The sequence below is a fragment of the Ictidomys tridecemlineatus genome, chromosome 2 (assembly GCF_052094955.1).
Source record: "Ictidomys tridecemlineatus isolate mIctTri1 chromosome 2, mIctTri1.hap1, whole genome shotgun sequence".
Lineage (NCBI taxonomy): Eukaryota > Metazoa > Chordata > Mammalia > Rodentia > Sciuridae > Ictidomys > Ictidomys tridecemlineatus.
In genome coordinates, this window is record NC_135478.1 from 91345747 (window position 1) to 91360580 (window position 14834).

The window sequence follows — 14834 nt, forward strand, 5'->3', positions numbered from 1 at the left end:
ATTTTTATACGATTATGCATCTACCATTTTCATCATTTAGAACCAGAGCAGTAAGGAACAAAAATTCTCTTTTGGACAAAGGGCATTTCTATTTTTCCCTCGGGTTCTTTATGAAGGGTAATTTTTTGGCAACTTGGTTTTCATCTAGAAAAGCAACTAAAGCAGGTTAAAACGCAGCAAGGTGAAGCTGCCAACTGACACATCTGTGTTCTGATTCCAAATATGGGCACATGATTTTTTAAAGATCCTCTATAATGGAAAGTGTGCAGGTCTAAATACATGAACAACAGCTGCTGACATCCCATCTGCTCTAAATGCCAAACCATGTATTCTGCCAATTTTCCATCAAAATTATTTTTAAGGCTATGGTGATTTTAAGACATAAGTTATATCTGTTTTTGCCAACTAACCAATTCTCTCCCTAAAAAAAATCACCTCTCTCTGATTATTAAACTTTTTAAAATATTACATTAAAAATCCAAAATTAAAGAGAAAGAAATGTGGGAATGGACAATACATTCCAAGTAAGAATAAAATCAAGATAATTAAAAATAAGTAATAAATAAATTACCTTCCTCTTAACCAGTTCCATAATATTTTGCAGTGAAAACAAAAATCCTTCCTAAACCTGAAAAAACTAATACAATAATACCAAAGGTAAAATATACATATTAGTCAGTATTGGCAAAATTTGAGAAAATGGGCACTCTCACTCACTATTGGTGGCAGTTATTATATTATTATTTTTTTTATTATTACTAAAAAATAATATAAGATAAAATAAATGTGTATCCCTTCTAGCTCAATAATGCTACATCTGGGGAATCTATCCTAATAAAATATTCATGAAAAGCCACAGTTTTTTTTCACAGACTTTTAAAAAAGGATTCTTACTAACTATATCTAAAATTTGAAAAAAATCTAAATGTCTGAGAATTATTAAATAAACTACATTATATAATGAAAATTATTAAATATTATGTAGAAGAATGTTTAATGGCATGAGAAAAAGTCATGATATGACATTACTTGAAAGAAGTAAATTATATATTGTATGTATGTACAGTATAATATCAAGGAAAAGATTTAAATATATTTATTTAAATATATTTAATGTCAACAGTGGTTATCTCTAGAACATGGGATTATGAGTGAATTATTTTCTATTTCTATTTCTTATTTAATCACATTTTCTAAACTTACTACAAAGAATATATTCAAGAATACTTAATAATGAGTGAAATTAAAATATATAAACTCCAGGTTCTTTTAACATTTTGGTTTATTCATAGGACATAATGAAGAACAGGAGAGGAATATCAATCACTCTTCCATACTATTTTAAGTATGTACTTATTGGTCTTTTCTTCCTTACTACATCTGAGTTCATCTTCAGTCCTAATATTCAATAAACTCCTACTGAGAACCTACCCTGTGCCAAGCACTGTGATAGAGACTAGGAATATAGAGGCAAATAAGATATACAGTACATACCATCATAGACCTTAAAAATATATTTATCAAAGACAGATAATTGGAAGACAGATATTAAAGTAATTAATAAGTGTAATGAGTGCTATAAAAAAAATAATAGAGGTATCTAATCTATTTAATGAATTAGAGAAGGCTTCCCTGAGCAAGCAACTTCTAATGTGTCTGAATGAGAATATAAAAATGGCATTGATAACTCAAGAATTCTAAAAGCACAAAATCCATACAAGTCAGTATGGGAATAGTTTGGGGAAAGAACTTAAAATGCTTGGTGAAAATATAAAAATATTTTCTAGGGAACATTAATAACATGCATCAAAAGTTGTCAAATTTTTCATATGATTTAATGAACAATTCCATTTCTAGAATTTATTCTAAGGAAATAATCATAGACATGCCAAAAACATTATGTGGAAGATAATCATAGCATTATCCATAAGAGCAAAAATTGAAAACAAAAAACTAAAAATAGTTAAGTTACCCACATTTGGGAATATAGGTTGATCATGAAAAATCAATTTTTTTTTAGAAAAATAACAAAGGGACTGTATCCACAATGTAATAACTAAAAGGCAAGATATAAATAAGTATGTATTATGTGATCCCCAATACATACAAGATGATTTTTTTCCTTTTTTTGTTTTTCTGTATATTTTCTACCACATAAAGACTCAACAATCTTTTAAAACCCCTTCTAGTGATTTACCAGTACATAGAACTTGCTGTAAATTTACCCTGATCATTTGCTGTCATTAGTCTCCATAAAATCTTAAAACTCATACTGAATTAACCACAAATGAAAATGCAAAATACAATATTATCCAAAACCAAAAAATTATGTTTTTTTCCTTTACCTTTCTGATTTCTGCTGTAGAAAATCCAGATGTTTTCAGCTGCTCACATTCTTTATGCAAAGTTTTAAAGGCTTCCATCAACTCTTCATACTAAAAGAAGAATGTCATTAAATCATAAATTCTATAATAGGATTACTTTATTTATTTATTTTTTTTTTTTTTTACTGTGCCAGAGACTGAACCTAGGGGCACTCAACCACTGAGCAACATCCCTTTTCTTTCTTTCTTTTTAAATTTAGAAATGGGATATAAGTTGCTTATGGCCTCATTTAGTTGCTGAGGCTGGCTTTGAACTCAAACCTCCTGCCTCAGCCTTCCAAACTGCTGGGATTATAGGCATTACACCAAGCCAGTGGGGATTTCTTAATCAAGCGTTTAAACTTGTAATGATTATTAAACCACTGTAAACAACAACATTAAAAACACATTCTCAAACATTTATATAGGACACAGAAAAGTACATTTGTACAATGTGGCCAATAAATACCTCTCTGGCTTCATCTCTGGTTACTTTCCCACCTCACACTTTATACTCTACCTATGATAATCTTTTTTCAGCCCCCAAAACATTACATGATCTTATTTCCAGCTTACACACCCTCTTGCTCTGAGAAACTCTATGTCCTCATCCCTAAGTTAAATAACTCTGATTCATCCTGCAGGTCTCAGCATAAATATCGTAATTCTCAGAACAGCCTTCTTTAGCCCTGTACCTATCCTATCAGAGTAGATAGCATATAAAGTTATAACAGACAAGTTACTTGTTTGTATTCTTCCATTAGACAGTGAGAATCAGGAAGACAAGAATCCACTGTGTACACCTTTGTACTCCTGGGACTTAACACAGTGCATATTCATATAGGTGTTTAATAAATAGTCAAATGAAAAAAATCACAACTTTATCCAATTTTTTTTGAACAATAATACTTTGGGGCCAGGTGTGGTGGCACATGCCTATAATCCCAGCTATTCAAGAGGCTGAGGTAGGAGGATGGCAAGTTCAAGCCAGGATTGGCAACTTAGCAAGACAGTCTCAAAAATAAAAAGGGCTAGGAATATAGCTCAGTGATAGAGCACCTGTGGCGTCAATCGCCAGTAGCACAAAGAAAGAAAGAAAAAAAAAAGAATAGGACTTTGGAGGGTCCAGGTGTGCAATCAGTGGTAGAGCACTTTGCCTAGAATGTACAAGACCCTGGGTTGAAATCCCCAAAACCAAAAAAGAAAAAAAAATAGTAGTGAATAGTAGTTTTTAAATGATAATTTCCTGGACAATGTCAGAAAATTAATAATATTTTTCTAGACTGTTCATATCCTATATATCTACAAATTATTTGTTCTAAAACTCTTCATTCAGAAAGAAAGTATGCATTTTTTAGTCTTTGCTAAATGACCAGTTAAATGTATAAATTATTTTATATATAAACAAACATGTCCTCATTGCCATTCTTTCATCAATTAGCTGAGCAAATTTAGTAAAAACTATGAATAAAATTCCTCTAAGGAAATTAGTTCTTATCAAATTTATTAATGGGGGAATGGAAGGGAGAAGAAAATATTTCATATTTATACTTCTCTTTTTCCTCTATATTACATGGAATCTTCAAAAAGTAGAGAAGGGGTGGTGTCTCATTCTGCTGAGCATCTACTATGACATCTGACATTATCTGCATAACTATTGTCTTAAGAGATCAATACTGACTCTATTTTGAGTGACTACCATGTCTACCCAAAAAAATGAAACATGGATGAAAAAGAAAAACACTCAGTTGATTGTTTTGATTAAATCCAAATGTTGAGCAACATATACAAGCCACTACACAGTTTTCCTGGGGGAATACAAAGATGGATAATACATGATACCTGTCTCACCGGACCTCACAATCTACTGGGACAGACAGGCTGCCAAACTACTCATAACAAACTGGCACAAGTCAGTCCAAATGAGTGCTTTGCTATAAAAGTTAAAAGTTCAAAACACTAAATGGAGACCTTTTTTTAAAAAAAATCAAACTCCTTTTGATTAAAAGACTGGTTTCTTTCTGCAGTCTTTGACCAGCAATGTGCTCTGGGTTCTCAGGACCAGGAACCAGACTAGCCAGAATCCTCAGTAATCAAGAGCTTTAAGAGCACAGGCCAGAACCCAATGTTACTACAAAACTCTGAGAGAAAAATGCACTGAAACTTCAAACTCCCAGCCTATCTTTACATCTTTTGAGGCTGCAGTGTGGCTTCTTTACCTACTTCCTTGCAGGGGCTCAGCAGTTCCAAATACCTAGGATAAGGTCGACTTATACCATTTATCCTGATGCAATCATTATGATAGCCTGTTTCTATCAAATTTGGATGACAAAATGTATAGTTACCTTACTGATGAACAAAGCTCTCTGCAATTTCAAGCCCAAGATCCAGTCTACTTACAACTACTAAGTAATACTGTGTAGACATGGCAGATTCTGAAATCTTAATTTCAGGGTTTTTACTTCCTATCCATATACTCCTTTTATTACTAAAAAGGTATTTGTGTACAAAAGTCATTATTTTAAGATGTGACTGCAGCTGACTTTAGCTGATATTGCTCTACCTTTGTGCCACCTGGAAATACAGAGACAACAATTAAAGAGAAATTAACGTGTATTTGAATATGCACATCTTGAAATCCATTACAGATAGTTTCAAAATACCATTCACGTAATACATACCTGTTTATTGGTGTCAGCCACAGTTTCATCCTGAAGAAACTCATTTGGTACCTCAAGTTTTATTAAAAAACGAGCTAAATATGCTCTTTTCTTCAGTTCACTAGTTCTCTGGAGAAGCCAGTGGAGCACTGGGTAAATTACAGGTTTACTTCCAATCACTAAACCCTGACGGAAGGTACTCCTAAGAAAGATGCACACACAAATGCTTATCAGTGAAACTGGAAGAGTCAGTTTTTGCTCAAAATCTGATTTACAACATCCTGGTTGTTTTCTACAACTACTTTAAAAAGATAAACCCAAGGCAATTCTAAAGTTAATCTTATAATCAGAAATTTGAGCCCCCAATATATCACCAAAGTATCCAAGGAAGTTGTGTTGAAACTATTCATAGGCATAGTCAGACTTCATTGACTGGGCAGTGTTTGTTTTCTATCTAGGATGACAGATAATGATAAAATGGTATAATGGATTTACCTTTTTTTTTTTAGAGAGAGAATCTTTTTTTTTTTTTTTTTGGTAGATGGACACAACACAATGCCTTTATTTTTATGTGGTGCTGAGAATCGAACGGGTCTGCCCGTGCTAGGGGAGTGCTCTACCACTGAGCCACAATCCCAGCCTCTACCTGACTTTTTTTGGTTAGAGCAAAGAACTGACCCACTTAAGACTTTTGCATGACAAAGTGGTATTAGAAGGTTTAAGACTATTTTAAAATTCAGTGACATCCTTGGGCCATTGAATCAGGAAGATCAAATATTATCTAAAATAACTGATTGTGACACCTGAAAGTCAGACGTTAAAGCATGATTTTAAGAAAGCAATATATAACTGGGTACAGTGGTGCCCACCTATAATCCCAATGACTCTGAAAGCTGAAGCAAGAGAATCACAAGTTCAAGACCAGTCCTGGCAACTTAGTGATAGCCTGTCTCAAAATTTAAAAAGTAAATGAATAAAAAGGGCTGGGAGCAATGAAAGAAGCAATATGTGAGGCTGGACACAGTGGCACATGCCAGTAATCCCAGCTGTAAGTTCAGGGTCAGCCTGGTCAAGGGAGCAAGACCTTGTCTCAAGATAAAATAAAAAATAAAAAGGGATGAGGGTCTGGGGTTGTTGTAGCTCAGTGGTAGAACACTTGCCTAGCAAATGTGAAGCACTAGGTTCAATTTTCAGTACCACATAAAAATAAATAAATAATAAAGGTATTGTGTCCATCTACAACTAAAAATATTAAAAAAAAAAAAAAAAAGGGATAGGGATGTAGCTCAGTGGCAGAGAGCTTGCCTGGCATGTGTGAGGCCCTTGATTCAATCCCCAGCACCATTAAAAAAGAAAAGAAAAGCAATACTTGAGCAGATTCTTACATGTCTGTGGCATTTCCCGGAGGTTTGTATTTAAGGATACCAAGAAGGCTCAACATCCGTTTGGCTGTCTGCTCTGGCATCTCCTCTCTGATATCAACAACTTGCTAACAAATAAAGAAATTTAAAAAATATGTCATTGTTACACATTTAACAAAGAACAATATTTAAACTTGCTGACAAAATTGTTTTGCTAGAGTACAACAGGCACACTGGTCTCTTCACAAAACAGTTTGGGAGCCCCCAGATTCAAATGAAAGCACACACAGTCAGATCAGGATCCATATTAGGAACATTAAGCTTAAAAAAAAAAAAGTCTCCAGTGGAAAAGACCAGTGTATGAGAGACATGAGCTAACTTGCAATACAATAAAACCTTTTGTAAAAGTGTTTTCATTCCAGGGCCAAATCTATTTATGTCTAGAACAGAGAAACAATTTCTAAATAAGGTACAAGTAAATCATTTAAAATTTGAGTTGGTAGAGAAACCTTAAAGATCATTTATTATTACTTTATAGGCATGGAAAATAAGACCCAGAGAGGTTAAGTAATTTGTCCAAGACTCACAGCTATTTAGCGGCAGAAAATGACTGTCTTGCCAACCTTTCCATTATAGAGAAAGAGAAAACTCTTACCTTTGGGTCAATCTCAGCCAGAACATCATTGAGAACTTGTAAAAGTTGCATAGGTTCCAGGGAATCAAATGTGATTAAATTATAGTTCTTCTTAAAAGGCTCCTTATTGAGATTGTCCACAATGAATTTGATTTGATCACTCATAATTGTGTCTTATAACATTAAACTAAAGAGTAAAAAATAGAGGAAACAATGTCTCAATATTGTTAGCAAAAGTTCTGGGGGAAAATCAGAATTAAGTTCATACAAAGTAGACATAAAAGGTATAATTCTGCAGGGCATGTAAAACACTAAAAATTCAGGGCTATTTTGTTGAAAGAAATTGGAGTATGAAGGCTTTATTTAAAAAGCTGCAGTATATACTATTTTTAACATCAAATGTTTTGGCATATGCCTCAGATATGATAATAATCACCAGAATTAACATGGACAAATGACTAATAAATCCTACCTACATTCATCTCCTACACAGCTGTACAACTTCCATTGAGGGGTTAGCATTTGGTTACAGACATTCTTCTAATTATTATTTTTTATTATTAGCAGTTCACATTTTTAAAATAGGGAGATTTTTACATTGAAGTCTCGATGTCCAATTTCTCTTGAAAATCAGATCTGATTTGCCTGGGCCCACATTCATGCTTAGCTCTGACCATCTGAAGCTGAGTGAGGGCTACATGCTGTAGCCTCAGCATGCACTCTTTAGTGTCAGTATCCACCAAGCACTCTTCACCGGTTTCTGTTATCAGTTTAGCCTGGTAGGCATCAACACTGCCACCCTGAGTAATTCAAGCCTTCATTTTCTTTTGCTTTCAATGAGGAAAGTCACTAGCCTCCCCTTCTTTCCATTACAAATCATTTGTAGGCTTCTCACATACAAAATAAAAGTCCAACTTCTTGGTCTTCAAGACTTGTAAAACCAAGCTCTACTTAACTTTTCCAACTTCTTTTCCAAATTGTTAACTTTCACCCTTTCAAACTTCAGCCCCTTGAAATAGTCATTGCTCCTTATATAGTTTTTCTACTTCTCTATCTTCAGTTAATGTATTCTTTACCTAGAATGCTCCCCGCTTTTCCCCAAATCCTGGGGTGCAAATCTCAACCATCTTTCAAGCACTGCCCATGAAATTCAAGTTCAACTTTCTCAAGTTATCTTAGATTCTGCAGCAGAACAAACAGTGCCTGTTGCCAAGCAGACCACACTTCCCTGGCACTTCACTCTCTGGGTAACCTTTTATCTTGTACTAGTTTCTATGTATACATTTTCCCTTTCTGCAAAACTGTAAATTCCATGAGGGTGGTGTTTCTGTCCAATTCCTCTTGTGAACACTCGCTGTATCTAAAACTGACTTCCTTCCACTAGACTGAATGAATTTGTTCACAGGCCTAAGGTCAGGAAAAAAAATGGAAGACTAAGTCTAAAATAAATCAGGCTAGTGGAAAAATGATCACAACTTTGCAAAAAATTGAATATTTGATTTCTTAATTGCTGAAACAACTTTACCAAGGTAAGTTGCTTTAACTTAGCAATTACAAAATGAACTACTAAAAAGAACAAGTTACTTCAGTGCTCCTTATAAGTAAAAACCATGAAATGGAAAGATGCCATTTTACTCAAGACATAAGCACGTTGTTCTGAAATGGATTTAATTGGGGGTGTGGAGCTGGATCTTCAAAATACATCAAAAGGTAAAGTATTACCAACTATAGTTAAAACTAAAAATTAAGAGTAATAACAATAAGCCAAAAGAGGACAGAAAGGACCTACGTGTGGCTTATATATTTGAGATTTCCTTTAAGCTATAAAAGGGAAAAAAGGGAGTGTGTGTGTGTGTGTGTGTGTGTGTGTGTGTGTATATATATATATATATATATATATATCTACATTGGCGGCTCACTTTTTCCACGGTTCAAAGTACATTAAGTAAAATTCCACGTCGAAATCTTCACGCGGGCATAGTTTTTAATGACTTGAAAATTATCGACATGGCTAGTCTTTGTTTCCTCTTTCAACAACCAAATAAATACTCTGGGTAAACGAGCCAGACGTTCCCGGGTTTCCCCCACCCTCGTCGCCCACCCGCTCGCTCGCAGGGGGCAAAGACGCAGCATCCAGGCAGGCAGCCTGCGCCCGGCGGGCTCTGCGCTCCAAAATGAGCAAACGCAATTACTGCGGCTCCTCCAAGCCGAGTGGCCGCGCGGTTCACGAGTGTCACCCACGCGGGCACCGAGGGCCGTGCGGAGAATGAAAACCAGGGCGTGCGTCTCATCGGGCGCAGCGCCCGCCCGGACGGACCCGGTTGACCCGCCGCCTGGTGGAGCCCCAGAAACAGCGTCCCCGGCGCCGCGGGCAGCCGAGAGGGGACCGAGAACCCGCGCCCGGCCAGGCCCTGCGCAGGGCTGCCGAGGGCGCCCCCGAGATCCGCCTGCAGGGCAGCGGCCTGCATCCCCGCGAGGCCCAGCGGGGCCCGCTGCGACCCCCGGCGGGCGAGGGGCGGCGCCGGGCCCGGAAGGGAGCGGGAGTTCTCTCCCGCTTCAGGGTTCGGGGGAGCTTCCGACCGCGAGTTGGCGAGGTTACCTCAAATTCTCCTCACGAAACCACTTCCCCACCCCCCTAAGAGGCACCCGGGCTCCAGCGAGTTCCTAGAGACAAGCTCCTTGGCAACGGTTGCTAGGCCGTGACGGACGTCACTTCCGGCGGCTGGGGCGGGGGAGGTGCGCGCTGGGGGCGGGGCTCGGGCGGGAAAGGATGGACAAGTGTCCGGCCCACGTGCAAAGTGGGTTCGCTGCGTTTGAGCCACTACAGGGAAGAGAGGGCGTTTGGGGCGCTTAGCCCAGTTAGAAATCCTGCAGTAACCTTCCCGAACGTCCTGCAGTGCGCAGTTTATAAAGTACTCTGATAAGATTAACTCATGCTGAATGCCTGTGCTATTTCATTCATTCATTCACTCATTCATTCATTCATTCATTCATCAAACCTGGGTGATGCCTTCTTTGAAGCAGGGCTGGTGGGGTGACGATTTGGATTTGAAGCATTTGGTCTCAGCTTCAAATTTAGGTTTTTGACATAAGCGTTTCCAAAGTAGGTTATTCATAGGAACAACCATAGAGAGTCTGGCAGGATTAAAACAAAACACATTCATCATGGAGATTTCAGCCTGTGTCACATTATTGGGCCACATTGCCTATATGGGAATTTGATTTTTTTTTTAATCCAGTAACTTCTTTAATGAGAACCTGAAAAGAAAAGGCAAGAATAAATGGCTTACAGTTTCCTTTGACCTCTGAGAGGCTTCCTTTGGGCCCATGCAGAAACAGAGTAGTTCTTGTAGTCTTGGTGGTTCACATCCTGTGCCATGTGCAGGGAAATCTTTATACCAAGATCATTGATGAGGTTTGTAAGTCTAATGAAAGTCTTCTATAGGGTCTACAAGATATACTAAAATAAACCCCAAAACTGCATTGGCTGTTTTAGGGGAGATTTAGTTAGTGAATAGTATTTTGAACTTATCCCTATTAGACTGGAGACCTCTGTGCTTTGTGATGCCCATTGGCAATTAAAGAGAAGGGGAAAAAATGAAATTCCTCCTACCCTGAAAACTGTATTTCCTGCTCAAATATCTTAAGAGAAACCAATTGTAGATTTAGCATCAGACTTACAATAACCAAAACTAAAAAAATATATGTGCATTGGGCATCTTCTTAACATGTCCTGCTCTGTGCTGGTTGCTGGGAATGCAAGGGAGTTTAGGATTCCCCTGGCTCTTGCCTTCATGAAGTCGACGGTCTGGTGCAGGAAAAGAAATGATTAGATGGGCTACAACTTAGAAAATGCTGTAACAAAAGGAGCCAGAGATGACAAAGCCCCCACTGAAGGACCCCATATTTATTTGGGGAGGTAAGGTCAAAGGGACAGTACCATTGGGAAAGCTTCCGACAGACACAGCTGTTTAAGTTCATTAAAAAATGTCCAGACAGAATAAGGGAGAGTTTTTCAGGTAGAGGGAACAGAACATTCCAGGACTGGTCCCATTGCTGGCTGCTTTCTGAGTATTGAGGATTTATCAAAGGAAGATATCCTGCAGGGTGCTTAGAGAAAAACTGAAACTGTTCCCAGCTCACAGATGCTCATGACCAATTAGGGGAGGCAGCAGTGAAATCCTTGAAAATTTAATCGAAATAATCCTGGGAGAAAGAATACCAAATTTGTACAAGGGATTACTAATTAACTGATGATGTTGAGTATGTTAGGAGACACTCCTGGCTTCCTGGGTTTGAATACTGGGTCTGCCATTGTGTTGGCCTTGGGAAATTTCCTAACCACTCTTGAGTTTTCCCATCTGTAAAATGTGACTAAAATAATACTTTCCTCAATAGGGGCCATGTCAAGACTGAGTTGATACAGGTAAACACTGAAGCCATTTTGGAATTTTTTGCTTTTCTTTTTTAAAAAATGAGGTGGTTAGATTCACTCCTTCTATAAGGTCTACAAGATATAGGCTATAGAAAAAATAGCTTATCCAGCAGTTTTTAGTCATCCTCCACTTGTCTACAATCCTATGTAAATTTTTAGTAAGCAATGGAATTCACTCTTTGCACTCAAACTTGAATGGATTATATGCTCAATAGGGTTTCTCTGGGACACAGGGAAGAATGTGAGGGTGTTCAGCATGCTTCCTGGGATCCTATGTTGAAAAATTTTTATTCCAATTTGAAGCAAAAAAGAGAAAGAGAGAGACCTGCACACACTGGGGTCCCTGCCTATCTATAGGGACCAGATATAAGTCAAAGAAAGATTTACTACCACCTGTGATTCATTTAAGATGAACCTCGAGTGAATTCACTGGATAGGGGGAGTCTACTCAGCTACAATTCCATGAAAAGGGGACATTGCTGACTGCATCTCAAGTTCAGCCACCCAAGTGAAGATTCTTCCTTTAAGTGCTACGTTGTCATCTGTGTAAGCCCCCAGTGATGCCTTTTGGCTGAACTGTATCTGACATTTTTAAATAGATGCAGGGAAATTCTAGACAAGTGACAGCTGTTCTGAAAGCTTCCTTTTCCATTCCACTCGCTGTCTTCTTTTAACCAGTTTTATTGAGATACACAATTTGCCCAGAATATAAATTCAGTGGTTTCTTGAAGCGTGTGCACAAAGGTGTGCAAACGTTGCCCCTGTCCAATCCCAGAAGATGTTTATTACTCTAAATAGAAACTCTGTACGCTCCCACCATCACCCTGCAGTGTGCAATGGAAGAACTCCCCGTCTCCAGCCCCCAGCAACTACTAATTTATTTTCTGCCTCTACAGATTTGCCTCTTCTGGACATTTCATATAAATGCAATCATAAAACACGTGGCCTTTTGTGTCTGGCTTCTTTCACTAAGTATAATGTTTTTAAGGCCCCTCCATAGTGTAGGATGCATAGCACTTCATTACTTTTTATGACAAAATAATGTTCCACTGTATGGATAAACTACATTTGTTTATTCACATATCTGTTGATGGATACCCGTATATACCTTCACCTTCTTATGGATAAGGATTCTATTGGCTAAGTCAGACGGACTTCCTCTTTCAACCTCCTTAACTAAGTAGATATTGCAAGAACTAGAAATAGGAAACGTTGTGGGAAACGCCCAAGACATGGATTTTTTTCCTTTTTTTGGTGGTGGTGCTGGGGATTGAATACCCTTGTGCATGCAAGGCTAGCACTCTATCAACTGAGCTATAGCCCCAGACCAAGATGTGGATTCTTCAGCAGTTTCTGGTTGTAATAACAGACCTGCTTGAAATCTGCTCTTCCCTTGCTATTGAAACACTATAATTCTAATTCCATTTTTTCAACAGAAGCTCTCGGATAAGATGATGCTGCTTGTGCAGAATGGACTTAAAACATTGACCATCTTTTAGTAGCAGAAAGGGTGAAGAGAATGTGGAAAAGTTTGGAGAGGCTAGAAGCTACCCCTCTAACCTCCTTATTTAACTGTAGATACTGCAAGGATTATCCAAAATTGTGAACCTCTGCTCTGGTTATTTAGAGGGTGCAAAATCACTCCTGGTCACAGTGCTTTTCAAGACGTAGTCTGATATAAGAAAAAAATCAGATAAGGGGTAGAATTTTTCTGTAACTGTGAAATCTGGTGTTATTACTTCCTTCAGGTTTGGCTTGATCTAGAAGTTCAGTGATATCATCTTTATATTTTTTCTCCTTCTCTCTGCCTCTCATCTCTACTTTCCTCTGAGTAGGTTGCTAGGAGCAACAGTTCTACTTTCTGTCAGCCTAGCAATCACTGTAAAAGTAAAATCTTTTGTCCCGTAATTCCAGCAAATTCCCAGGGCCAGTGAGAGTTATGTCAGACCACTTTTGAATCAATGGCTATAATTCTGATGGCCAGGATAATAGACTGGGTGAGGGTGACTCCTCCAAAGGAAGGCCCAGATTTGTTACCAGAGGTAGGGATGCTGTTCAAACAAAATCATGAGGTGTCCCATCCAGGTGGCCAGGGTAGGCTGTTGTATCTTAAAAGCTGAATAAGAAAATTCAGAAGAAGAAGAAATGTATCATTTAAAATTAAATGATACAAATGTGCTCTGATTGTGGGCATATCTGTATTAATGAGAACCTTCTTCCTTTTTGATTTCCTTCCAGTGAATTCTCTGTCTTCCATCAAGCCTCCATTGTGGGCCAGATGAGGTCTTGGTGCAACAGTAGATCCGCCCCGCCCCCTGCTTCCCATGGTAATCTGAGGATGCCATGAACTTCATGTGTCCAGCCCCTTCTCCTTTCAGAACTTCCAAACAAGAACTTTCCTGTGCAGAGTACAGGGAAGCCAAGCCAATTTTCTGTTTTTGGTATTAAATTTAGACCTTTCATCTTGACCATGAGATATTTCTGGATCCTGCACGAGCATTCAGCGAATGCCAGTGTTCAAGATGCTGTCCCATCTGGGTGGCTCTGCACACTACCCACGATATCTCATCTCTGATATCTCATTCTTTCAAGACTTGGGGAAAATGACCCAAATGCAGAAACAAATTCAGAAGTGGGTTATTCCAGTATCCTTTAATTGTTATTTAATGCCTTTGCCGTCTAGGTTACCTGGAGATGAAAGAAATTAAATTTAAACGGAAATCCGAATTGAGGTTTACAGATATCCTAAATCATCTCTGCCCTGGCAATTTAATCCTGTGGATATGTTTGGTAGCAGAATGTGCTTTCTTAAAAGGTAAAAAGATAAACAATATGTGAAACATTCAAATAAATGGATGCAATTCCAGAGGCCTTTTTAAGGGCATTCCTGGTATTACATCTTTGTCAAATAGTTTTGTTTTTTTTTTTTTTAATGGCTTTTGTATTTGCAAATAGACTTTGGTTTGCAAAGACTGGAAATCACTAATGAGATTAATGGGCACTGTACAGTTGTCAAGACAACCTGCAGTTCGTATTGATTCCTTGGTTATCAGTCTGGAGGTATGCAGGGTACCCCTCACATTGCCACTGGAATCAAGCCAGAATCATGTCATCACTTGCTGAGTGCTTACCATATATCATGAGCTTTGCTAAATGCTTCACATGTGTCAGAATTTATCCACATACTAATGTCTGTGTGTATTCCTGTTACCCTATCTTTTGAAACAATTTCCATTGCCTTGCCTTTTGCAGGTGGAAAATCACATGAAGCTGTATTTCGGGTAGTAATTCCACACTTCTACAGAAGCTGCAGGCCTGTGAAAGCCTGTATTTTGGAAATAATGTATTGGTTGTCCTCAAGGTGGAGAAGAGAGAGGGGAG

General features: G+C 38.0%; 1 protein-coding gene across 4 annotated transcripts in view; it reads right to left on the reverse strand.

The window, feature by feature from the left end:
- Window positions 1-9741, reverse strand: part of Ift81 (intraflagellar transport 81) — a 73734-nt gene extending 63993 nt beyond the window's left edge. For all 4 annotated transcript variants that reach the window (XM_078039188.1, XM_040289493.2, XM_078039186.1 and 1 more), the window contains exons 1-5: window positions 9618-9741; window positions 7040-7205; window positions 6409-6512; window positions 5045-5225; window positions 2346-2435 (exon numbers count right to left, since the gene is read on the reverse strand). In XM_078039188.1, the coding sequence (XP_077895314.1) occupies window positions 2346-2435; window positions 5045-5225; window positions 6409-6512; window positions 7040-7183 (519 nt within the window). In that variant the 5' untranslated portion in view covers window positions 7184-7205; window positions 9618-9741. The remainder of the gene's footprint in view (window positions 1-2345; window positions 2436-5044; window positions 5226-6408; window positions 6513-7039; window positions 7206-9617) is intronic.
- Between the last annotated feature and the right edge of the window lie 5093 nt (window positions 9742-14834).